This window comes from Eptatretus burgeri, chromosome 2, assembly GCF_056783735.1.
Source record: "Eptatretus burgeri isolate ZD-2024b chromosome 2, Ebu_testis_v1, whole genome shotgun sequence".
NCBI classification, from domain to species: Eukaryota; Metazoa; Chordata; class Myxini; order Myxiniformes; family Myxinidae; genus Eptatretus; species Eptatretus burgeri.
The window spans coordinates 125,208,389-125,233,013 of NC_140962.1; the positions used below are offsets into that span (position 1 = coordinate 125,208,389).

The following is a 24,625-nucleotide window of genomic DNA, read 5'->3' on the forward strand; positions in this document are numbered from 1 at the left end:
TCCTTTGGGTGGACATTAAGCTGGATATCTCATTTGCTACTATTCAGTGGTGGACGATAACGATCCAATGATGTGATTTGCCGAAGTTTAGGTGAGTTATTGCCAGCACTGCAAACAAATTCCTAATTCATCTGATTAAAGACCCCTCAGACGATTCATTAAAGTGGTGGACATGTTTCAAAAGCACATCCATGCCCACACCCCATCACTTTTTCGATAAACACAATTTAATCTATAATTCCAAACATTTCCAAGATATTCCACTGCAGTGTATTCCACAAGCTGTATGAGCATTAATTGGGTTGACGGGATGTCTGAGATTTAAGTCTAGCCTGGGTTTGAATCCCGACCCAGCTATAAACTGTCGTCCCGGTGTTTCACAGGCAAGGTGATCAATCAATGTGTTGAGGTGGGTGTCCCATCTGCCAGGATTACGAGTGGAGGCTAACGATCCCACAGTGCTATTCTTGAAGAATAGGTGTGTAATCACCGCTACTGTGGCTAAATTCTTAATCCCTGCCTTGACTGTGATTAACAAGTGGTCTGATCTTCTTGGAGGTTCATTAACACAAGGTTACCCTGCTTATTATCTTAGAATGAGGTTGCTTTCTTGGCAGCAGCTTCTGCACTGTAAACAAATTGACCAGGTAATTCACCTGTTGTTCATCAGATACGAAGGGCAATCAAATCGATGAGCATTAATGGCCAAATAAGCATTTTTCTATCGCAGGAATGAAAATATAAAAATGAAACACGAACAATTTATCTCTCAGAATATTTGTCGGTACCAGCAAGTTTTTGTCAATACAAGGTATTGATCACTTTCCTTCGCATAATCTCTGACATTCCCTGGCAGGCTTGGCACCTGTTGGTGGGATGTGTGAACCAGAGCGAAGTTGTAGCATCAATGAAGACCTTGGCCTCGCTTCGGCCTTCACTATTGCTCATGAAATGGGCCACAAGTGAGGTTTAGTCATTAAGAAAATGTACGTTTTGCTTCGCAGCATGTTTTTTTTCGAAAACCATTGGTTTTGAACCAACTGAAAGCATAATGATAAGATAAAAATGAATATAATGGCAAAATGACAATGGTACCAAAAACATGATGAAAAAAAAAATGATGATCATGTTAAATATGTAAATAGTGTTGAACCAGAAGAAACATACATAGAGACAATTATTATGTGATCAGCCCCATCCCCAAGCACAGTGGGAGACAGGGTTTTGCAATCGTGTGTGTGTGTGTGTGTGTGTGTGTGTGTGTGTGTGTGTGTGTGTGTGTGTGTGTGTGTGTGTGTGTCCATTTTTTTTTTTTACTATTTGTACTTTTGTCATCAAATTTGCAACACACTTTTATGATGGGAACATGGAGAAATTAATTAAAAATTGGGTTAACATGTGAAAGGACAAAGTCATAGTAACTATAAAAAGCCCTTTTTAGCCCTGCCGCAGCACGTCAAGCAAGAGAATCACCGCTTTTTTCCCTGTTTCTTTAAAAAAAAATTACCATTGAACTTCAGTGTGTCTGTCCAGGCCAAATCATTTCTACCAACTGAGCTTTTGTCATCAAATCTTCAACAAACCCCTATTATGAGAATATGGAGAACATATAGTAATAAAATGTACATTTAAAAAAAAAAAACTGTCATTTTTGTCAAGTTTAGTTCAAGTACGAAGTGGACGCGGACGGGCTTTGCATTTTGAGATGCTTTCTAGTTATGATTTTTTTTTCTTCTGTATTTCATTTATGACTAGGAGCAAACACATAATAATGTTGAAAAGTTCTTTACGCCAATCAAGTTTCAGATATTTGTATATTGGGAGGATTACAGGTGTCGACGTATTTCTTTTACATAATTTTTACAAAAATTTTAAACTTCCCACGTGGTCATCAATCTCCTCTCCCTCCTCTCTCCCTCCCTGACAACGATCCTTCATCCTCTTCTTCTCAGACACCCCAACTTCACTTTCCTACTCTGCTATGTCATTTCCCTTTCCTTTTCTCAAATTTATTTTTGAAATATTTGATACCCTTTTGAACTACACCCTTTATCCTGACATGATATGAACATGGCTCCTTTGTTAATTTGTGTTGGCACACTGGGACCTTGGACGTGTCCCTCATGTTGAGATAAAAAAAAAATTGCAAATGCATACTATAGCTGTTAGAATAGTAAAACGATGACCAATATTTCATTGTACCTGCTGTGCTTTTTCTTCTCTACATTTCAGTAAGCAAATGTCTTATGCTGAAGTATATTTTCCTCTTGCTGATGTTGCAGCTTTGGTATGAACCATGATGGAATGGGGAACAAATGTGGTGGTGAGGGTGAGGAGCCAGCTAGGATCATGGCTGCACAGCTCACTGCTGCTGCAAGCCCCTTCTCTTGGTCGTCATGTAGTCGCCAATACATCAGTAGATTCCTGGAGTAAGTCCAGCACTGACACATATATAAGTAAAAGTGAATATGAATAACATTTGAAGCAAATATGAACCCATTTACTCTTTAAAAAGTACTCCAACGAATATTGTCTAACCTACTGGATTTGACGTTTCCCTCAACACAGATAGAAAGTAGTTTGATGTGATAACTCGGAAGTACTGTGCTCACTCTTTAGCTGTTTGCTATGAGCTCAATCCTTATGGAAAATAATCCAGCTGTAAATGGATATCTTAATACTTTACAGGTAGGACTTACTTTTTACAGAACAACAGCCTTTTGAAGGGGATGTTCAGGCAGTTGTTCCATGGGTATCGTCACTCACTTGTGCATTTCAAAGATTTAATTTTCCCTCCAATAAGAATAGGCCATTGATACACGAGGCAAATTATTTCCCTGAGTATTGTTTGAAAACAACATCAAGCCACCAATTATATTATTAGCCAAACAAAACTGCTTCGGGAGATCTGCTGTGTGTTCATCAGGATAAATCAAACAAGATGCTAACATACATGCTCAGGCGGTCCATTAGTTGAAGGGGATTGTGTGGTGTTCGGTTGCTTGAAGACATGATCACTGTTTCAGTAAATGCAAATTAAAGGGAAAATGCTCACCACCAGGGATATGCAATTTTATGGAGATAAATTGTGATAAATAATTATTTAATTTTTTTTATAGTATGACTGTATGAACAAAATAGCTAAATAATGAATCCTCGATGTAGGGCATCGTGCAATAATTTGATCTCACCTGTACCACATAAAGGGCCCAGTAATAAATCTATTTCACTCTTTTCCCCGACGTGTGCACAAAGGCGCAAAGCGGGGTTAAGCAATTGGTTCCCTCTGTCTTTCTGTCTGTCTGTCCACAGACATCAATCTATGATGGAGGAACTACTTGTTTTCAATTGAATTTAATATTGTGAACACTATAGAACATGAATCAGAACACGAACCTGCAGTTTAGCAGTACTTTGGCTCTGAATTTGGCAAATTGTATGGAATCTCATCCCAAGCACGCATGTGCCCAGAGGAGTAAGGTGGTTGTTTTTTTAACTGTCTGCCTGTCCGGCAGTCAAACAAAATTGAAAATCATTCCAAAGAGGAAAATTACTGTTTTAGGGACGTCATGAAGGTAACAAACAAGAGGCATGGATAACGAAGTTAACATGTTAAATAGGAGGGTGTAAAAGATTGTGCATTAACGGCGGTGAATTTCCAAAAAAGGTTTCTTTTTTTCTATAGCATTTAAAGCTTTTATTTCATTTCAATTGCATTATTATATACTTGAACACTGTAGAACACAAATCGCCTTGTTGGCACTTCCAAAAACATTTGCTTTAGCAGTAATTGGACAAAATATTATGCATTTTACGCCATCTCGACCAATGTCAATATTCAGTGTTGGGGAATATCGAGATTCAGGCAAAATTACGGTTCGTACAAAATATAGATCGAACTCGGAAATGTCAAGCAAGAGTTGAAAAGACCCTTCCCATGTCCTTTTTCTCAAGACAATGTGTGGTGGGTAAGGTGTTCTATAAACTCTCGAGTTTTTATAAACTGATCGAAGGCTCAAAGTGACAAATCACATGCCAGACAAGTACATAAAGAGATAGACTGTATTTTTTGGTAAATTACAAGGAAGGGATATGGCATTTGAAGATTTTGGAATCACTGTATCATGTCTTATCTGCTCAAAAGGGGATAGAAAAGAAACAAGTCATAATGCTGAAAAGTTTGTAAATTAATGTGTATAATACTAAACATGGAAATCACATTGTTATCTCCATATGTGGTTTCAGAAAATGGAATATAGAGCCCTCCCAGGTCTTGAATTATATCCACCTCCGGTGTGTGTGTGTGTGTGTGTGTGTGTGTGTGTGTGTGTGTGTGTGTGTGTGTGTGTGTGTGTGTTATATTATATTATATTATAACCGCACTAGAAATCGAAGTGTCAACATCACCGTCATGCCGAAGAAAAAAAAAAACCAAAAAAAAAACCAGGGAGTCTGAAACACTGACGCTAACCATTACCTCGACGTGTTTCGACTTGTGAGTAATGTGTGTTGACGTGTGTCAATGATCGTGTAACGTGCTTACAACTTATGGCCAGCGTATGCGGAAAGTGTGTCATACGCTGGCATACGTCGAAAAATTTTCAACATGCTGAAAATTTGTCGACGTGCTCGGCGTACTACGACGTATGCCAGCGTGCTTCAGCGTGCTATTAACGTATTCAAAACTTACCCATAACGTATTCGATGTGTGCCAGCGTATTCAGCAAATTTTTCATACGTCGGCATACGCTGGCGAAAACGTCAAGAGGTGACAGCAGCTTGACACTTCGATGTCTAGTGCGGTTATGATTTGAATTGTCAAGCCGCAGCCTTTTAACAGCCTACGCCATGTGATCGTCGGCGATACGCTGCCGCGCGCTATGCATAAGTTAGACTATTGTTGGGCATAGGTTGTGAACGCCGACAACATGCTCAGCATTCGTTGATACAGTATAAGTGATCTATACTTTACTAAAACGTTATGCATATGTCCAACTCGTTATGAATACGTCCAAAACTGGAAAAAAAAACATCAATAGTTCAGCGTACACCAGCGTTTTACATACATTTTGAAACCTTGCCATACGCTGCCTAAAACGTCAAGGTGTGACAGGGCCCTTAGCACAGTTCAACAATGATTTCTAATAAAACCATAACATTTTATCATCTAATTCAACAATAATTCCATTTTGCACCTTGAATGTGGATTACATCAATGTTATCGCTGCCTATTCCTGAGTGGGTGTTCACCCGTATTGTCCAAGGTTTTTGGTACACTGCAAGGCCTACAAAGTCAACTAGTGTGCTCATCTATTCTTGGGTATGGTTCGACAAAGTTGTATGGTATAATCTTAATGTTGCTGTCTAATTTAACAATAAGATAATTTTTATTGTCTTGAATGTGTGTTATGTCCAAGTTAGAGATGATTAATCCTTCCTTTTATAATTAGTGCCGTCTCTTCACCCTGTGTTAATGTGTCTGCATGTTGTTAAGGGCCATGCTTTTATTACCTGTATTATATATGTATGTATGTATATATATATATATATATATATATATATATATATATATATATATATATATATATATATATATATATATATATATATATATATATATATATATGAGTTTTGTAATGATACACATTATCTGTTTGTGATGGGATCCTGCGAGGTCGTATACAAATTAATGAATAATGCTGTTTTATAATATATGAACCATTGCCAACATGTTTTAGGTGAGATTATGTATATATATATATATATATATATATATATATATATATATATATATATATATATATATATATATATATATATATATATATATATATATATATATATATATATTGCCACATATTTTCTTGAAGAAACACAAAAAGCTATTGAAACAGTACTGTGTGTCAGTCTGCACTGGTTCTCAGATCTCCTGTAGTCTATATAACCTGGTGAGACTCTGCATTGTCAAATCATCTGTCTTGTTTCAGGAACAGAGATGGTATGTATGGAGCAAGGAATGTGATTTGAGTTGTGCTTTACAAATTTTGACATTGATGGAAAAGTTTAAATATGATGACCATATCATCATTTACTCAGCCTTTCTTTTATGGTTACAATTGGCTTGGCTGTGATGATGTCATCCTGCAAAGTGTTTTCAACTGGTAAATATCATTTTGTGACTTTTCACATTGAACGTTTCTCAAGAAATGTCGACTTCGTCAACTATTACTTTTATTCAGTTTTCAGTGTTTTTTTTTTTGTCCAAAACACAATGGTCTATCCAGGAAATGTATATCTAAATATAGAATGTCTACTATACTCCTATATTCTTCACACAAATATTTTGGTAAAATATTTTCATTTTATTGACGATTTAATATCATTTTATTGACAGTTTTTTATTGACTCTGAAATTATTTTAAATAGGCCTAAAACGTATTTTTTAAGCTAACTTGCCAAGATATTGGTGCCATAGCTCTGGTCGAGGAGACTGCCTGAATGATTCTCCACAAACGCTGAACCTGGTGATGCCAACAGAGCTTCCTGGGCTGCGCAGAAGTCCAGATGTGCAGTGTCGTCTACAGCATGGGCCGACTTCACGCCAGTGCAAGTTTCGGGTGGGTGAACATATCTTCCAAATGTTAATTTTAAAAAAAATGTCAGAGGAACAAGCTTGGAAGAACATGGTTATTGTTTGAGTTTGTATATGCCATATTTTCAAGTGCTGTGATGTTAAATTCATGAAATGTATCGTATTGATTTTCCTCCTCTTCTCCACCTCAAAAATAATAAATAGGACCAGGCATCATGAAGCTCACCTGTACCAGGAGCAACAGTCACTCAAACCACCCCTCCGCCCCACATACCCCCTTAGACCCTGATTTTATTTTTTAATGCTGTGAACAAGCTTTGGTACATCATGGGTGATGAAGGTTGTGGTCAAGTTTCATCAAAATTGTGTGTGTAGTTTCCTAGAAAAGAGAAAATACCTATTTCGGGAGGTCAAAACCCACCTATTGACCCCATAATGAGCGCAGATTTTGATGTGGTCAATTCACCTTCGTTACGCATCAGATATGAAGTGTGTGGCCAAGTTTCATCAAAATTGTGTGTTTGGTTCACGCAATTAACGACTGAAGTGTTTACGGACTGACTAACTGACTGACACCCACTCATTCACTCACCGGACACTGCTTGATCGCATAAGCTCGCCAGACTAACGTCCAAGTGAGATAATAATTATTGTGTATGTCTGGGTATATACCTTGGGATTTCCTTCCCTTTAGTGTACGTATGTTGTTTGTGGTGCCGAACTCAGCTCGTTCTCTCACGACTGCAATCCAAAGTTTGCACTTCATGAGTATGAACTATCATACCAGTCAGCTACCAATCAAATGGATCTTTGTCAGTTGGGGTCTGTGACTCCTGAATGACGTTACAGTTACCACATCAACAGTGTCATGTTTTTGAACCTTGTATTTCAAATCAACAGAGACAAAGCAAGTGAGGAAGTTCACCATTACATACAATGTCCAACAACGATTCCCACATTGAGTTGTTTCCGCCCAGTGTCCCTGTCCTGCTGGCACAACTCACGTGTATTTACCTCATCCTCTGCGGCTGTCGAACCATTGAGTCCTGTCGTGTCGTTCTCTCTCATATGCTGGCCCATTCAGGATGATTGAAGAGCTTAAAATAATTCTTTCCTGATACACAATCTTAATGAGTTTTAATCAACCTGATTATAATCCGCTCCACACATTAACAGCTCATTCACTCATCAGAGTTAAATCGAGCACGAAGATGATGGAAACACCCATCTCGTCACTTGTCACCGCTTTCTCTTTACACCCCCCTCTCGCAGGTTTATATAGTATCACAGAACAATCCCGTGCATTCCAGCAAATGCGATTCTCGTCGATATTGGAAGTTTCTTCTCAGAACGTTCCAGCACCTTCCCAAATCTCACCAGGCAGTTTACAGTACAATACTACCATCTACAGTCAAAATTAGCTCATTACATCAAACAGTTTGTAATACAATTCACCGATGTGTCCTCCAACCACGTATAACATGTAACTGCCAATTTTAATTGTTCATTTATGGGCATTTACCAATGCTTATCCACAAATACCACAACATCTAGCTTTTAACTGACAGTGTAGGACACACTGGACAATGATAAGCTTTACAAGCTGGTAGGCGACATGGGTGGTCGCTATATAATTGCATACTAGTCATACAGTTTTTGATGGATCGGGCTGAAATTTTTTGACAAAGAGGTTGATTATAGTGCGCATAAAAGCACAGAGGCCGATTTTTGATTTTCGAAAAAAAAAATATATAAATATTTTTCGGATTTTTTTCAAAAATTTCAAAGTCCCGTTGCTCGGCAACGGTGGCGTCCATAGCAACGGTGCTCAAAAGCATACAACTAGATCCTGGTATGAACCTACCAGTCAAGTTTCATCAAAATCGTTTGACTCCTCTGGCCTCCAGAGCTGTCCATTACATACATACAGACAGACGGAAAACCTGAGTATAACGGTAGTCCAGCGACCACCCAATATCAATAATAGGAAATTATAATAAAGTGATAAATTTTTCAGAACTATAATGTGGAATAAGAACCAAACTAATTAGACTTTCAGACTTATCATTTTCAGACTAATTTCAGACTAAACTAATCAGACAAACTAATCAGAAATGGTATTTTGATTGGAGCATCAACTCTGAGCCTCGGATGTCAGTGGTTCAATTCTGACCCTAGCCAAAAACTTAAATATTATATGTTCTGCTTCCTTACTTGACGTTCAGCATTTAAACGATAGAACACAGATGCATTATGTGGTTGGCATCCCATGGAGCCAGAAAAGGGAGGGAGAGGAGAGATTTCTCCTTTATTGTCCTGATCACTGAAATGGCTTCACCAGCCCACAGAGTGCACCACAATGTTGTCACTTCCCCCAAGGTCACCAGCTGTGTTTGCCTGAAGTCAAGTCCAATGTTGTCTCATGTTTCTGTATGTATAAGCAGCACTTCTTCCATGGACCTTAGAACCTGAAAAAAAATTAAAAGAAGAAAAATCTGTTCATGTTCCTTGCAGGATGTGTGCCGGCAGTTGTGGTGCGTCAGCCGCAGCAAACTTTGTGTCACAAACAGCATCCCGGCTGCCGAAGGAACAGCTTGTGCATCTGACAACGGTGATGTGGGGGTAAGAATCCAAAGAGGACAATATATCTGGGGAATTCCTTCAAATTCCACTGTAATTCAAAACAATGGGCCATTCCATATAAAGACAATATTGAAGAATGACGTTGATAACATCCATCATTGTGGGTAGGGGAGCTATAGCCCTGCTCCATTTTGTGAAACAGATAAATTAGCAATTTTACTTTTTCTGAAATTCTGAATTATCCCCACTCACCACCTTGTGCCCCAACCTTCAAAAAATAAGTCAAGAATCCATGTAGTCAATGATTGCATGTTTGGCAACTCCTGAGGCAGAACTGTTCAAAAGAAATGAAGGACAGTAAATGCAATTAAACAGTATTGTAGAAACAAAACAGACATACCAGAATGTTTTATAACAAATGCTTTCATTCACAATTATACTTCATCTTTAATAAACAGTTTAAGAATGCCAATGTTTTTCTTTTTTTCTTTTTAATATGCATGCTCTCCCCCCATGGAAGAGCTATGACACAGAAAATTATTAAAACACAACAAAGGGAACAGCATGAGAAATGGGGAACCACCAACAGCAGGCAGAAAGTAGATGGAGATGGACAAACAAGGGATGCAGTTAACGATGAAAGGTATGGGAGAATGCAAATTGTGGACAATATGGATACATAAGCAAAATTTTGGGAAGGGTGGGGTAGTTTAACGTGGTGGTTTAACGGGTGCAGAAAAGATCATGATGTTGGATGGGGGATGACTTGAGATGGTGATGAACAGCTGTCTTGAAGACCTTGAGGGAAGAATGAGATTGCATAGAGTATGGAAGGTGATTCCACAGGTGGGGAAAAAGAGGAATAAATGCGTGTAGGTGAGTAGTAGTTCTGGATTTAGGCAGTTTCACTTGGAAGGGGTTGCTGGTGGACTGCATGTGTCCTGCAGGTACCAGGAGGGGGGGGGGGAAGCATTGAGAGGACAGAGGGTGCAAATCCAGAAATGAGGTGGAAGAAGACAGAGAAACTACTGACCTGTCAGCAATGGCAAAGTGATTGGCCGATATAGACTCGGCTTTATTGGGAGAGATTCCAATGATATTGAAAGCCTTTGTGTCCACAGCATCAAGCTGAGCAAGACTTGCAACAGGGAAACTAGTCCAGAGGGGAGAGTAGGTGTACAAGAAAGTTTTGGGGGTGTACAGGTGTACACCTTGTAGGAGTACAGGAGCTAAGGTGTGCCAAGGAAGGACTTTGCATGATGGAGGATGACCAGTCAACATCTGGTTTTGGAGGCCAACTTTGAAGTGTGGCTTGTTCAAGAGAGATCATGGCTGAGAGTGAGACCCAAGAGTTTTAGTGACTGAACCTCTTCAAGAGGGTTGTTGAGAAAATAGATGGAATGGAAGGATTTGTGGTGTAGTCGAGAGAGAGAGAGAGAGAGAGAGAGAGAGAGATAGAGATAGAGATAGAGATAGAGATAGAGATAGAGATAGAGATAGAGATAGAGATAGAGATAGAGATAGAGATAGAGATAGAGATAGAGATAGAGATAGAGATAGAGATAGAGATAGAGATAGAGATAGAGTGGGATTTCTCAGGATTGAAAGACGTGTTCCAAGTGTTTGACCAATTTGTGATTTTATCAAGGTTTGCGGAGAGGGGAGAGGCTGCTGCCCGTCTATCAGAAGGATGAGAGACGTCACGGCAGAGAGCGGAGTTATCAGCAAATAGATGAAGAGGATTTTCCAGAGAGTCAATGAGATTATTGATGAAAATTAGGACACTGCTTTGTGGTTGTCCAGCCTTGAGAGTCAGAGGAGAGGAAAGGATTGTTGATCTTAATGGTGATAGAGTTCAGTGAGAGCAAAGCTTTATTCCATATTTGTTTGCCAAGAACTCAACAAGGGATGGCGAACTTCATGACGACATGGCGAACTACACCAAGACATCCACACATCTTGATTAACTGTTACTGTATTATGACCAGCCATCAAATTCAAAAGTGGGGAATTTATACATTAGAGGCAGAATTAATAAACATTTTAAAAACCAACATGTAACTTGCACACATGTAACCACACTTACCGAGCAGCCACCCACCTTCCCACCTTAATTCACACCTCTCTTTCTGTTCTGCTACTCTCAAGTCGTAAGAACCTCATTCTCAACGAGTATCAGTCAACCATTTTACCAACCAGAGCAAGCACAAAATACCGTTTTTGTAAACTGTATCACATCTTGATTTGTAGTTGTCAGTACTATTGTCACACTTCATCGTTTGCTCTCAAATTGTCAGTTATTTGCCTTCATTTTTATTCATTTCAAGAGACGTCCCAAATAAATATTCAACTGAAAATGGTATGCTGATCTCATTTGCTCCTCTGAAAGGATGATAAAGAGGTCTCTCAACTTACGATTGACCTGTTTAGTCTAGTCTAGGTTTGATACCAACCCAACTATAAACTGTTCGATTGGTGCGCTTTACAGACAGAGCATGCTCCATCCCTTGGATGGATGTCATCCAGTTTGCCACCTGCTAGCATTAGTACGGTGGATATTGAAAATACCAATGTATTTTTTGGTGAAGAGTCGGTGATTTATTACGAGACCCTGGCTAAGTTTAAAATTCCTCCCACCTTCAGTCGGACAACGTCGAGCCCAGCGAGCCGATTAATGAAAGACTTGGGTCAAAACTACTCCGGCCAAACCCCATACGATTATGTGGGACTAATTGGACCCTTTAGAGAAGTAGTAGTTACCTTATCCGTAACTATAATGGCGCTATGAATTAGACTGGAGGATCTTCAGAAATGAGTCACGTAATCCACAGATACTCCAAGACTGGTTATTAATCTTCTGCAAAGCAAAAATTTAAGTTTCATGGATTTCACTTTGTTGGCACCATGCTGTAATGTTTACATTTATTTATTGTTTATTTTTCGCTCCGATGGAGGGTAAAGCGCGAAACTTCAACACCTTGTGATCCTTTACGGTGGATAACTGTAAATGAAATCAAATTAGGTTATAATTTTAGAATAAAAGATGTTGGTTTGTGCTGTACTCGTGAATCGCTTGTGAGTGTGGGGGCAGTGTGTAGCTCTCCGCCAAATGAGATGATTCTAGCTGCCCTCATCCAGTTATTCTTCCGACAAACAGAAAAAAAACAAACAACCAGACAGGATAATGGCATTAATCATGCGTTCAGTAATACTTGACATGTATAAATTCAATATCATTCTCATTTTCCTTCAATGAGTCTTTCCCAAATTTATTTGGGAAACAAGCTGTCAACTGCTATACATATGAGGACTTCTTAAGGTGTTTCCAAAGAATCTCAAATCCAAAGAAGCATGAATGTTTGTTTGTGTTTGCAATACAGTGGTGCTTCAGAGGTAGATGTTTACCACTGGGCAACAGGCCTGTTCCTGTGGATGGCTTGTGGGGGTCTTGGGGAGCCTGGTCGAAGTGCACCCGCACATGCGGTGGGGGAGTTTCATCGTCAGAAAGGAAATGTGACAACCCTAAGTAGGTCTGAGCTCACCACTTTCATTGAGAATGACAACACTTATCTGTGAAATTCCTTTAACAATCTCTAAATGCTGCTTTCAATTCCAATCATGCAGGCCGACACACGGAGGAACCTACTGCCTTGGAGTACGTGGACGCTATCGCTCATGTAACACAGAGGTTTGTTATCCATCACTTTTACAAAGTCATGTAAAAGTGTGTGTGTGTGTGTGTGTGTGTGTGTGTGTGTGTGTGTGTGTGTGTGTGTGTGTGTGTGTGTGTGTGTGTGTGTGTGTGTGTGTGTGTGTGTGTGTGTGTGTGTGTGTGTGTGTGTGTGTGTGTGTCATTGTTGTCACCAGAATTCGGGTTGATTGTTTTGTAAAATGTGTACAAAATTTGTGGCATTTTAATAGATTATTTCATCAACAAGGCAAACGGTTTGTTTGTTTGTTTGTTCGTGTAGGACTGTCCTGCAGGGACACAAGATTTCCGTGACAAGCAGTGTGCATCGTTCAACTCGCAGCCATTCCGTGGTAAACTGTACTCCTGGACTGCATATACAGCAGGTACACACATTTTAGGAAAGCAGAAATAGTTTGCTTTTTTTACTGCTTCCATTTCCAAATAACATCTTTAATACGGAATCATCTTTAATACCCAATCAAAGAATATGCCATTGATAACTACAACAGCACTCGGTAGAGCACATACCTCCACCAGGCGAAAAAGTTTATGTTCTGTGTCCACTAATAGGCCCGATCTGCATCCAGACGTCCAAAATCGAATGTGCTTGTTCTGGTCACTAAAGCAACTCACTCCCTAAATTTCGTCCAAATCCATCCATACCTTTTTGATATATATATATATATATATATATATATATATATATATATATATATATATATATATATATATATATATATATATATATATCTACACACACAAACCGGGCATAGTGGCGTGCACCTGTAATCCGGCTACTCGGAGGCTTGGGTTGGAGGATCGCTTGAGGACGGGAGCTCTGCGCTGGGCCGCGATATGAGAGGGTGTAGGGCAGCCCAGAATCATGGCGAAACCCAATCATTATCCCTGTGTCGTAAGAGGCGACCAGGGTTGCGTCAGGAAGGGCATCCGGCGTAAAACCTGTACCAAATCAGTATGCGGATAATAATGGATGATCCGCTGTGGCGACCCCTAACGGGAGCATCCGAGAGACGAACAACATGTGCATGTACACACACACACACACACACACACACACACACACACACACACACACACACACACACACACACACACACACACACATATAATATTTGACCCTATCTCTCAATGGGGAGGAATCGCTCGAAAAAAATGTTTTTAAAATTCTCGGATTCAGATCTTCAACAAAATCGAATCAATTTGTCCTTGGAACATACCGAGCCTGTTCACCTAATTTCGTCCGAATCAGTCCATACTTTTTTGAAATATCGTGTTATTTTTCCTTTTTGTCCCAATCTCTCCATCGTGAAGAATCAGTTGAAATTTTTTAGAATTGGAGTCTACATCACCACCAAAATCTTCATCAACTTGTCCGTGTTAAACACCCAGCCTGGACACCAAATTTCGTCGAAATCCATCTACAACCTTTTGAGATATCCTGCTCTCACTGTGCGATAAATCGTTTTTGGACATCTCTCAATGATGAATAATCACTTTAAAATTCTAGTATTTGGATCCGTATCCGGATATTGAACAATATCTCACCAATTCATCCTTGTCGTTCACCCAACCTGTGCACTAAGTTTCGTCTGAATCCATCCATAACTTTTTGAGATATCCTGCTCACAGACGTACAAACAACAGACAAACAAACAGACAAGGATGAAAACGTAACCTCTGTCCACCTTCCGTGGCAGAGGTAACCAGGGCATGACAGAATGCAAAGAACGAGGTGGGGGGGGGGCACCAACAGTGGAGTAGATGGACAAAAACAAGGAGACTTGGAGGAAGAAAGGGCATGGTGTAGAATGAGCACAAGAAGAGGGAACGAGAGGAGGACGCATGGGATGAATAAGCTGGACAAAGGCCGAAGTCTGAATCACTGAAGTGGAAGTAAAAACTGGGGAAGAAGCAGAAATAGAACCAAAAAAAAAACAAGAGGGTGGGTCAGGTGAGTTCACGCATGGGAGCATGCACCGGAGCAGTGCGTCGTGGTGTCCACTTTCCGACAATACTCCAGGGGCCTCTGTCTGGTCATCCCCCAGGCAGATGCCTAGTCCATCCCCATCTCCTTGAGATGCTGATCAATCTGCTGCAACCATGAGGCACGTGGTCAGCCCATTGGCTTCCACTCATGAGGCTCAATCGCTGAGATAATCTAGTGAGCAGCATCAGCATCAGGAAAATGAGCCACATGTGCATACAGCCACAGCTGATGCTCATGGACTATGCAGGTAAAAATCTCATTTGAGTCTTTCTCAGCAACTACTCGATGGACACAAAGTCTGAAAAGGGATAGCCAAGGATTCTCCGAAGAAACCTGGTACCAAAGGCATTAAGTCTACATGTCAGATCCCTGGTCAGAGTCCAAGTCTCACACCTACAGAGCAAGACTGGAAGCACCAAGGACCTGAAGACTCAGATTTTCGTCCTTCTGCATAGGTACCGACAGCGTCACACAGCATGATCCATTGAATCCATGACTCCCCAGGCCCGACCCAGACATCTATAGACCTCTGGCTCACAGCCAGCAAATACATATCACTGCCAAGTGAATCTCTCTGTGACCACAACATCTTCACCACAAACAGGTACAGACAAGATAGCAGCATCCAATATATCATTGAAAGCCTGGATCTTCGTTTTGACTGAGGAAACCCGTAATCCCAGCGGCTCCAACTCCTCACTCAGCACCTCAAGAGCCGCTAAAAGGAAATCCAGTGTTTCCGCAAAGATGACTGCATCATCTGCGAAATCAAGATCAGAGATCTGGACATTCCCAAATGATGCACTGCACCTTGATCTCTCCAATATCCTCTCCAGAATCCAGTCCATTTAAGCACTGAAATGTGTGGGGGCCAGCACACACCCTCGGTGAACTCCAGTGAAAACTGGAAATAACTCAGAGATAGTATCACCACAGCTCACAGCACTCAACACCAGAGTATAGTTTGGACATCAGATTGATTAGTTTTGGTGGCACCCCACAAAGACCAAGAATCATCTGGAGGGCATCCCAATTCACTGAATTGAATGCTTTGCACAGATCAACATAGGCTGCAAAGCAGCCCCTGCGAAACTCTCCTCTGCGTTTGGTGAGGACCCGAAGGTCAAAGATACAGTTAATCGTTGACCTCTTTGGTGTGAAGCCTGACTGCGCTGGGCGCTTGTGCTCAAGCAAATGGTGGTGAACCCTATCAAGAATTATCCAAGAAAAGATCTTGCCCGGCACTGAGAGCAGAGTCACCCCTCGGTAGTTGTTTCAGTCCTGGTTATCACCCTTCCCTTTCCAGAGAGGGACAACAAGCCCCCTCTTCCAGTCAGTTGGGATGATGCCTGTGTTCCAGGCGGAGCAAAGAACTGCATGCAATGACACGAGTACAGCATTTCCACCAGCCTTGAGAAGTTCAGCATGGATGCCACAGATCCCAGGAGCTTTACCCCATTTCAACCGGTTCATTGCAATCTCTGTTTTCACAAACGAATATGGATCACATTTGATTGGAGGGTCAGCAATCGGAATAGTAACACCCCTCACATCCAACTGAACAGATGGTAAATCAGCCTGGTACAGCCTCTCAAAGTCACCAGCACAGCGGGCTTTCACTTCAGACTCCTCTGTCAAGAGCCCACCAATTTCCGCTCTAACTGCAGTGCAACAATGGAAGGGCTTGGAGCAACACAATGCGCAAATTCTCCTGGAAGCAGGAAGAGAATCACTTGACCACAGGAGAAGCTCCACCCCATCACAGATTCCTCGCACATTGGCCTCCTTGTTCATCCTCAGCGCACTTACAGTTTTATGCCTCAACTCCCTGAACAGCTCAGCTCTGCCATTAAGCCTGACCTTGTGATGCCGGTCAATGGTATCCAGTGTCCCTTGAGAGACAAAATTCTTCTTCGCCCCACGGCGAGTTCCAAGAAATCCGCCGGCAACATCAAGGATGGTGGTCTTGAAGGCACTCCACAACTCTACAGGATTCCCCAAAGCAACCAGACCCCAAAATCTCCACTCAGCCTGTTCACAAACTCCTCAACTACCCTATCATCCTTGAGCTTGCCAACATCCAGCTGAGGCTGGGATGGTACCATTCTCTCAGATTTAAGATGCAACTTCAGAGTTGCTTCCACAAGCCTGTGGTCAGTATTGAGGAACCATTATACCCTGCAGTTCTGGATCATCATCCAGCAACCATCTTCAAGCACATGGGTAATCTCCTTTGCCATAACAACAGTGTTGGAATACCAAGTCCTGTGATGAGCCTATGGGCACTGAAACCTGAACCAGCCACCCTCAGTCCATGACTTCTTGCAAAGTCAAGGATCTTAGTGCTATTCTGGTTCACAGTTCCAGACCCATGGGGACCAACACATATCAAATAACTATCCCGATCAGTACCATTTGATGCATTGAAATCCCCCAAGTCTGGAAAAGTATCTCACCTGGGGCACTGATCAACCACAGACTTGAGCATTGCAAAGAATGCCTCCTTCACGGTGACATCACTCACCTCAGTCGGAGCATATACAAAGACTATGGAAAGGACACTCATGGATTTACGAATCCTTTGTCTCATAATACGCCCGTTGACTGGCGTTACCTCCATTATAAATGGAGTCAGTTTATTGGATATAGCTACAGCACTCCTTGGGCATGTTAACCATCAGAGTGACGAGACCAATAGTAAGTGTAACCACCCGCCATGATCTCACCGCAATCCGGTCTCCAAACCTCAGAGACTGCTGCTTTACCGATGTCCAAACGCTTGAGCTCAAATGATAACAGAGACAGGTGATCATCTTCTCTTAGGGATATGACATTCCAGGCACCCACCCGAAGGGACCACCTCAGGTTAACCCAAGGAGACCGCCGTCTGGTGGACGAAACCCTAGCACCACCCCGACCCACAATACTGCAATCTGACCTGGGAAGGTTGCCCCGTGGTTTTCCTCCTCTTATCAAAGAGTGGTGGTTCTGAAGGCTTTGTCCAAATCCCGTCACCGGTGAGCTGTGCTGTGTAGGGCAGCTTCACAGGAGGTACTCCCACGGAGTGGGTTTTCAAATTTCTTTGTGTTTTTCTTGTGTTTTGCGGAGTGAAGTGTTTAAATGGTGGCTGGAGTGCAAATCCTGTCACCAACCTCCTTCAAAACAAAAAGTAACTCCACTGCAGGAGGACATCCGCAGACACATTTGGGCATGAGTGTGGATGGTTCTTGGCTCACAAAGAGCTCCTCCACAATTTAACAGGTTTTGTTTTTCATCCTGCTAGATGTCCATATCATGCACCCTCCACACCAGGAAACCTGGTGGGGGAGACGGCTTAGTCATTGACAACCTGACCATGAACCAGGTTAGTACAGGTTCACATGGTACCTGTAGCAAGTCACAGATCTAACTCGCCTGACCTCACAATAATCCCAGGAGCTTTACCCCATTTTGAACGCTTTGCAGAGATCAACCTACACTTTACAGAGGGTGGGGAGTGGTAGTGAACCCGATGACCTGGAATCCCAGAAGAGTTGGATTTGGGGAGATTCAATTTGGGGAGATTCAATTTGGGGAGATTCAATGACAGTATAAAATATCATGAGTATGGATGGAGGAAGACCTGTGATGGTGACAAACAGCTGTCTTGAAGTCTTGGAGAAAATAATGGGATTGAGCAGATTGAGAAAGTTGATTCCATAGGCAAGAGAGGAGAGCAACTAATAAGTGGAGGTGAGCAATGAGCCTGGAATTTGGGAGTTTCACCATAAGTGGGTTACTTGCAGAATGTGTATGTCCTGGAGAGAAATATGTGTGGGGGGGGGGGAGTAAAGCGGATAGACCATGGAAAGAGTAGAAGGTGCAAGACCAGAAATGAGGTGGTAGAAGACAGAGAGAACACAGACCTCTCTGCATAGTGAAAGTAATAGGCCCAGATACACAGCTTCATCTTCAGGACAGGAGATACCATTGATTTTGAGGGCTTCGATTTCCATGGTGCTCAGGTGAGTAAGGTGTGAGACAAGATGCCAGCCCAAAGGGGAGAGCAGTAGTCCATCAAGCTTCCGATGAAGGCTTTATAAATCATGAAAAGTTCACATGTGTCCAAAAAAAAACTGCACAAAGGACAATGCCCAGTCAGAGGCTGACTTTGGAGGCCAAGTTAGTGATGTCTGCCCAAGAATGATCATGCCTGATAGTGAGGCCAAAAAGTTTGATTGACTCAACTTCTAAAAGAAGTTTGTTAAGGGAGTGGATGGGAGGGTTCACCAGACTGTCCTTTTAGAGAGTTGTAGTGAGAGTGTGAAATTTATCAGGATTGAAAGATGTATTTCAAATGTTAGAGCAGCTTGTGATTCTATCAAGGTCTGCAGAGAGGGAAGTGGCTGCTGTGTACCTATCTGAAGGATGATGGATATTATGGCAGACGGTGGAGTTATCAGCAAAGAGATAAAGAGGATTTTCCAGAGAGTCTGAGGGATAATTTATGAAGATCAGGAATACGACTGGACCCAAGGCACTGCCTTGGGACACTCCAGCCTTGACAGGGATAGGGAATGAGGGGATCCTGTTGAAAGCCACTTGTTGACTCTGAGAATGGAGAAAGTCAGCAAGCCATTTGTGAGATGTCCTTGGATGCCATAGGCAGAGAGTTGGAGAGCAAGGCAGGGTGCCAGACTGTATCAAATGCTCTATATATTTCAAGAGAGAGGGACCTGATCTCATGTCTGACATTGACGGCCTCCATCCATTGCTCTCCCAACAACTCCATCCATTGTTTGGAAAGCAGAAAGACCATATCCAGGGTAGAGTGACCAGGTCTGAATCCAAACTGATGGTCTGAGATCATGCCATTGGAGAAAAGGAAGAATTCGATTGCGATGATGGGTTCCATGACCTTGCTAATGATTGCAAATAAGCCAAATCTATCACAGCCAAATCTAATATTCACTTGCCCATCATCTGAAAATCAGGTTAGTGGACTCTGTGTGATTTTTTTATTTCTTCTCTTCAGGTCATCATCACTCTACTCTCCAAAAATTGTATTGAGTTTAATTTGAAAGGTGAACAGACAAGTCGCACTTTTCTCGTGTGGAGTGGAATGATCAAATTGAAGGCAAACAGAGTCACAAAAATTTCAACCCAAGTCCGATAGTCTTCCAGTTTTGAGAAATGCAAACAACAAAAGCAACAGAACCTGAATTAGATGATCTAAAAATAAAAGTTGTCTTTGAAAATATACTTTGCTTATTCCTTTTGGTTTCCCTTTACTGCATATCCTGTTGAATGCCCTTGCCCTATACCTATTGCATTCTTCCATGCATTGCAGTGCAGGGTAAAATGTGCTCCTTGGTTTGCCTGGCGGATGGATACAATTTCTACACCGAGCGTGCTGAAGTGGTGGTGGATGGGACCCGCTGTCATGATGACCCTGACTCTTTCAACATATGTGTCAATGGAGAGTGCAAGGTGACAACACCATTACCTGAGTCACTTCTTTCTATTTACGCTGTAACTGTAGTAAAATTAATGCACAAATAACTGTACATTTTAAATGTTGGTAATGGTTGCAAAATGTTGTTTCAATGAGGAATGATTAAAAACGAAATTGTAACGAAATCTTCGATTTTGTCAAGTATGTTGGTCTGTTCCGTTTGTTGGTTTGTTTGTTTGTTTGTCCGGTCGTCTACAGCCCAAACGGCTGGACCAGTCGTTCTTAAATTTTTACACCTGATAGGCAATCTACCTGAGACGGTCCGCGTCCAAACCCCGTCTTAATCGGACTAAACATCGCGACGTGACGTCACACAACGTCACACAACGTTTGCCTTCGTGAAATGTTAGTCTTACTCCAGTATCATGAGCTTTAACTCTTAACAGCATACTTGCACTCACTGTCATGAACACATGTCCCTTGATGCTGTTCTACATCCACCACCACCAGCACCACCAGACGCTCCATTCCCCCTTATGAACTTGGCTCCAAACAGTCGTAAAAAGCAATCATAGACTAGATATAGAAATTCCTCATATGCTCTGCCTTTTCCCTATCGCTGAACTCCATCCTACCCTGGCAAAGTCCCCTTAACCAATGCTCTTCCCTTATCAGATGCCTTTCTGGGTTCTTCCTGAACCCTCCTTGCCTTTCTTTTCCTACATCACAAGCCCTATAAAAACATTCTACAGTTGCCTCACTATCCTTAAAATCTCTATCCACAAAGATTGCTCTGCATTAATTCCCTCCTTCATATCATCAATTTCTCTCAATACCATATTCTCTATTACCCACATTGCTCCACCTCATCAGGATATTTTATCTTTCCAATCACGTCTGTCGCCTTCTTGTCCTGTCCTGCAATTTCTCTCCTCGTTAAACTACTTCTCAATTTTCGCAAATATATCATACTCTTCACTTTATAGTTCACCAAAAGCTCTTCTATGTTGTTATTTAAACTGCCAGCATTAGTGAAGAATATTTTAAAGTTTTCCTTTTTTGGAATTGAGGGTACCTTAAATAGCTATATTGCCACCATAGGTGGCGCTGTTCATGCTTGTTACGTCTGCCACCGAGGGTGGACGGAGGTTACGTTTACACCAATGTGTGTCTGTCTTTGTTACTTGGCGAAATCTTCGATTTTGTCAAGTATGTTGGTCTGTTCCGTTTGTTGGTTTGTTTGTTTGTTTGTCCGGTCATCTACAGCCCAAACAGCTGGACCAGTCGTTCTTAAATTTTTACACCTGATAGGCAATCCACCTGAGATGGTCCGCATCCAAACCCCGTCTTAATCGGACTAAACATCGCGATGTGACGTCACACAACGTGAAAACACATTTTTGGACATAACTCGGTGACCGGTTGACGCCGGTTCGTGACCAGTGACATAACACAGTGACCAGTGACATAACTTCTTGTTGACGCCAAATTAAACTTCATTCAAATATCTAAATGATTACTAAATGCATCTTATTACAAATTACGCATAGTTTTCGCAAGCGTATGACGTCAAAGTTTTGCCTATTGACGTCATTTTAAAAAATATATATTTACGCTCGTGTGCAGCCGAAACTACTGAAGCAATCGTTCTCAAATTTTAACACGTGATAGCCAATCTTGCTGAAATAGTCTGGGATCAAATCGCGTCATAATCGCACTTAACGTCACGACGTTACGTCAAAAAAAGTGAAAACAAGCTTTTGAACATAACTCGGTAACCGGAAGTCATAGCGACTTCCTGTTGACGCCAAAACAAACTTCAATGGAATATCTAACTGTTTTAAAATGCATGTTAGAACAAACTATGAACAGTTTTCGCAAGCGTATGACGTCAAAGTTTTTAGCTATTGGCGTGATTTACAAAAAATCCTATTCGTTCTACAGGTCACAATTCTTAACCGATTTGGATGAAAATTTAACAGCTGATAGAAATCCACAGTGCAAAAAGATATGTGACTTTTAGTGATGTTCAAGATCAGGATCTGGATTCTGCATCACTTTATATTATCGCCCATTATAAACCAATGGGGAATTTTGTGAATTACACATGGCTATTTCTCAAACAGTTTTGCACTTATTATATTGAAATTTATACTGTCTATTTATGCATGTAATATTAACGTGTACAAAGTTTGATCGAAATTGACCCAAGGTCAAGGTCAGGGTCACCCAAAACATGAAAAACACTCATATAAAATACATGTTTTTGTTTTACAACATATTTCAAACCTGATAACGGGATCGTAAAGCTGGTTGAAAAGCAATGTTCCGAGGTATTTTCAAATATTTTCTACGATCAGAATGAAGGCAACAAGCACCGATGATAAGTTGTTGAATGTCACATGGTGGCTTTAAATGAGTTGTGAAAATTTTCAATCTGCTGCCGTTACCATGACAACGCTCGCCTGATAATTGTTATTTGTGACGTCGCGTCATTTTATTAATGTACGAACAAATAAACACCACACATTCCATGACATTACAGCTTGGACCACCACACAAATAGGTCAACTCATTCGCCAAGTGTCGTGCAAGCACGATTTTTCATTTGTTTGTTTGTTTGTCTGAGCAGGATATCAAAAACTTGGAGATAATATGAATTTGGACAAAACTTGGTGGACCGGTTGGATGTGTGACAAGGAGGAATTGATTTGATTTTTGTGAAGATTTAGATCCACATCCGATTTTTTTTTTTTTAATTTGTAAGTGATTTTTTGCCATTTAGAGATAGGGCTAAGAACAATATAATAATAATAATAATAATAATAATAATAATATTAATATTAATACCATTCCTTTCATTGAATAAAGGCACATAGGACTGCTGAGGCAGTTTCATTGGCAAGGAGTTCAGTCCTGGACAGGTGACTACTCCAACACAGGTTACCCGACATGGTTATTTTATTACCCCAGTAAAATGGTACTCGTTTTGCCGACCTCAGAAAGATGACAGGCTGAGTTAACCCTACATTGTGTTAATTCAACGGTTTCAATGTTGATATTGCCTCAGCATGAATACGATAATCGCGCCATCTTTTTCATGCATCAAAGGAAAGCCATTTTGTGGTGCCCTGATCTTTCACGCCATCTCCTAGCTATGTTCTCATCTCTCGACCGCATGCATCCTTTACTCCACACTCAACCCCTCTTCACACTGACCTCGTGCATGTGCTCCAAATCTCTCACGATTACTGAACAACCAACTCTTCTTCTTCCATGTCACGCCAAACCAAACTCCTCCTTTGGGGTGTGGCCTGCTCGCACGAAACCCGGGGAGGCAGAGCCTCTGCCCTCTCGGTGTGTTTTGCTTGTTTGTTATTGTGGTTTTGGTTATAAAAATGCAACTCCTTCATGGTTGGCTAGGAAATGCAAAAATGTAGGAAATCACAGGGGGCAATCACATTACATACTGGGGGGTATTTTCCTTAACCCCTATCTAATTAACACTGCACCACCCCCCATTGGTGACAAGTAACACTTAAGCTCATAGTTTCCTGACTTAATTACATCGAGATGTCTCCTACACATCATTGGGCAAAGCAACTCTATTCAACCCTTACTTTTCGATGAAATTCCTCCATCGATCCCACAAACATAACACAATTGCTTATTTGCATCTCAATTTATTGTTTGAATGCCGATTGAAAAAGAAAAATTGTTGTTTTGATGCAAATCAAAAGTATGATTTTTTTATTTTTAAATAAGGGCCAATGACTCACAAAACTTTTTTCCACTATTTATACAGAGTAAGGTGAGGCAAGATTTCATGTCGGGAATGGTGGAGCAAAAAGTTCCCCATCCCCATGTCTATTATACATCCTTCATGATCGTTTTGTTCAGCATGGTAAATGTTAATTAATTTAACATTCCCCACTATTCCATGATCCAGAGAGCCTGTGAGTGTGGACATTCAGAATATTGAACATATTACAACACAAACGACCTTATTGCTTATATATCTGATGAATTGGAATTGAGTATAACCACTACAAATCTGTTTGTTCCTCCTTTACCAAAACCAAGGATATTTAGGTTATATGGAAGGGTGGGGGTTTAAAGGGGAAACTTGGCCCACTTTTCTCCACAATATGTGGGCAATCTAACAACCCTTTTTCATTGTAGTGTTTGCATCCATCCTGTTTGACAGGTTGATAGTCCGAAGGAATCATCTGTATCAGCCGAACACAGGTCTTGCTCTGAACTCATTCGGGGCCGAATTTACGAAAGACGTTTATCTAGCATCTTGCTAACATGGGC

At 41.2% G+C, this 24,625-nt stretch overlaps 1 protein-coding gene across 2 annotated transcripts in view; it reads left to right on the top strand.

Moving 5' to 3' along the window:
* LOC147033001 (A disintegrin and metalloproteinase with thrombospondin motifs 6-like) overlaps positions 1-24,625 on the top strand; it is a 152,522-nt gene that overhangs the window by 95,940 nt on the left and 31,957 nt on the right. For both annotated transcript variants that reach the window (XM_085871105.1, XM_085871104.1), the window contains exons 8-15: positions 857-962; positions 2,283-2,429; positions 6,476-6,617; positions 9,107-9,214; positions 12,556-12,701; positions 12,800-12,863; positions 13,147-13,249; positions 20,204-20,343. In XM_085871105.1, coding sequence (XP_085727231.1) covers positions 857-962; positions 2,283-2,429; positions 6,476-6,617; positions 9,107-9,214; positions 12,556-12,701; positions 12,800-12,863; positions 13,147-13,249; positions 20,204-20,343 — 956 coding nt within the window. The remainder of the gene's footprint in view (positions 1-856; positions 963-2,282; positions 2,430-6,475; positions 6,618-9,106; positions 9,215-12,555; positions 12,702-12,799; positions 12,864-13,146; positions 13,250-20,203; positions 20,344-24,625) is intronic.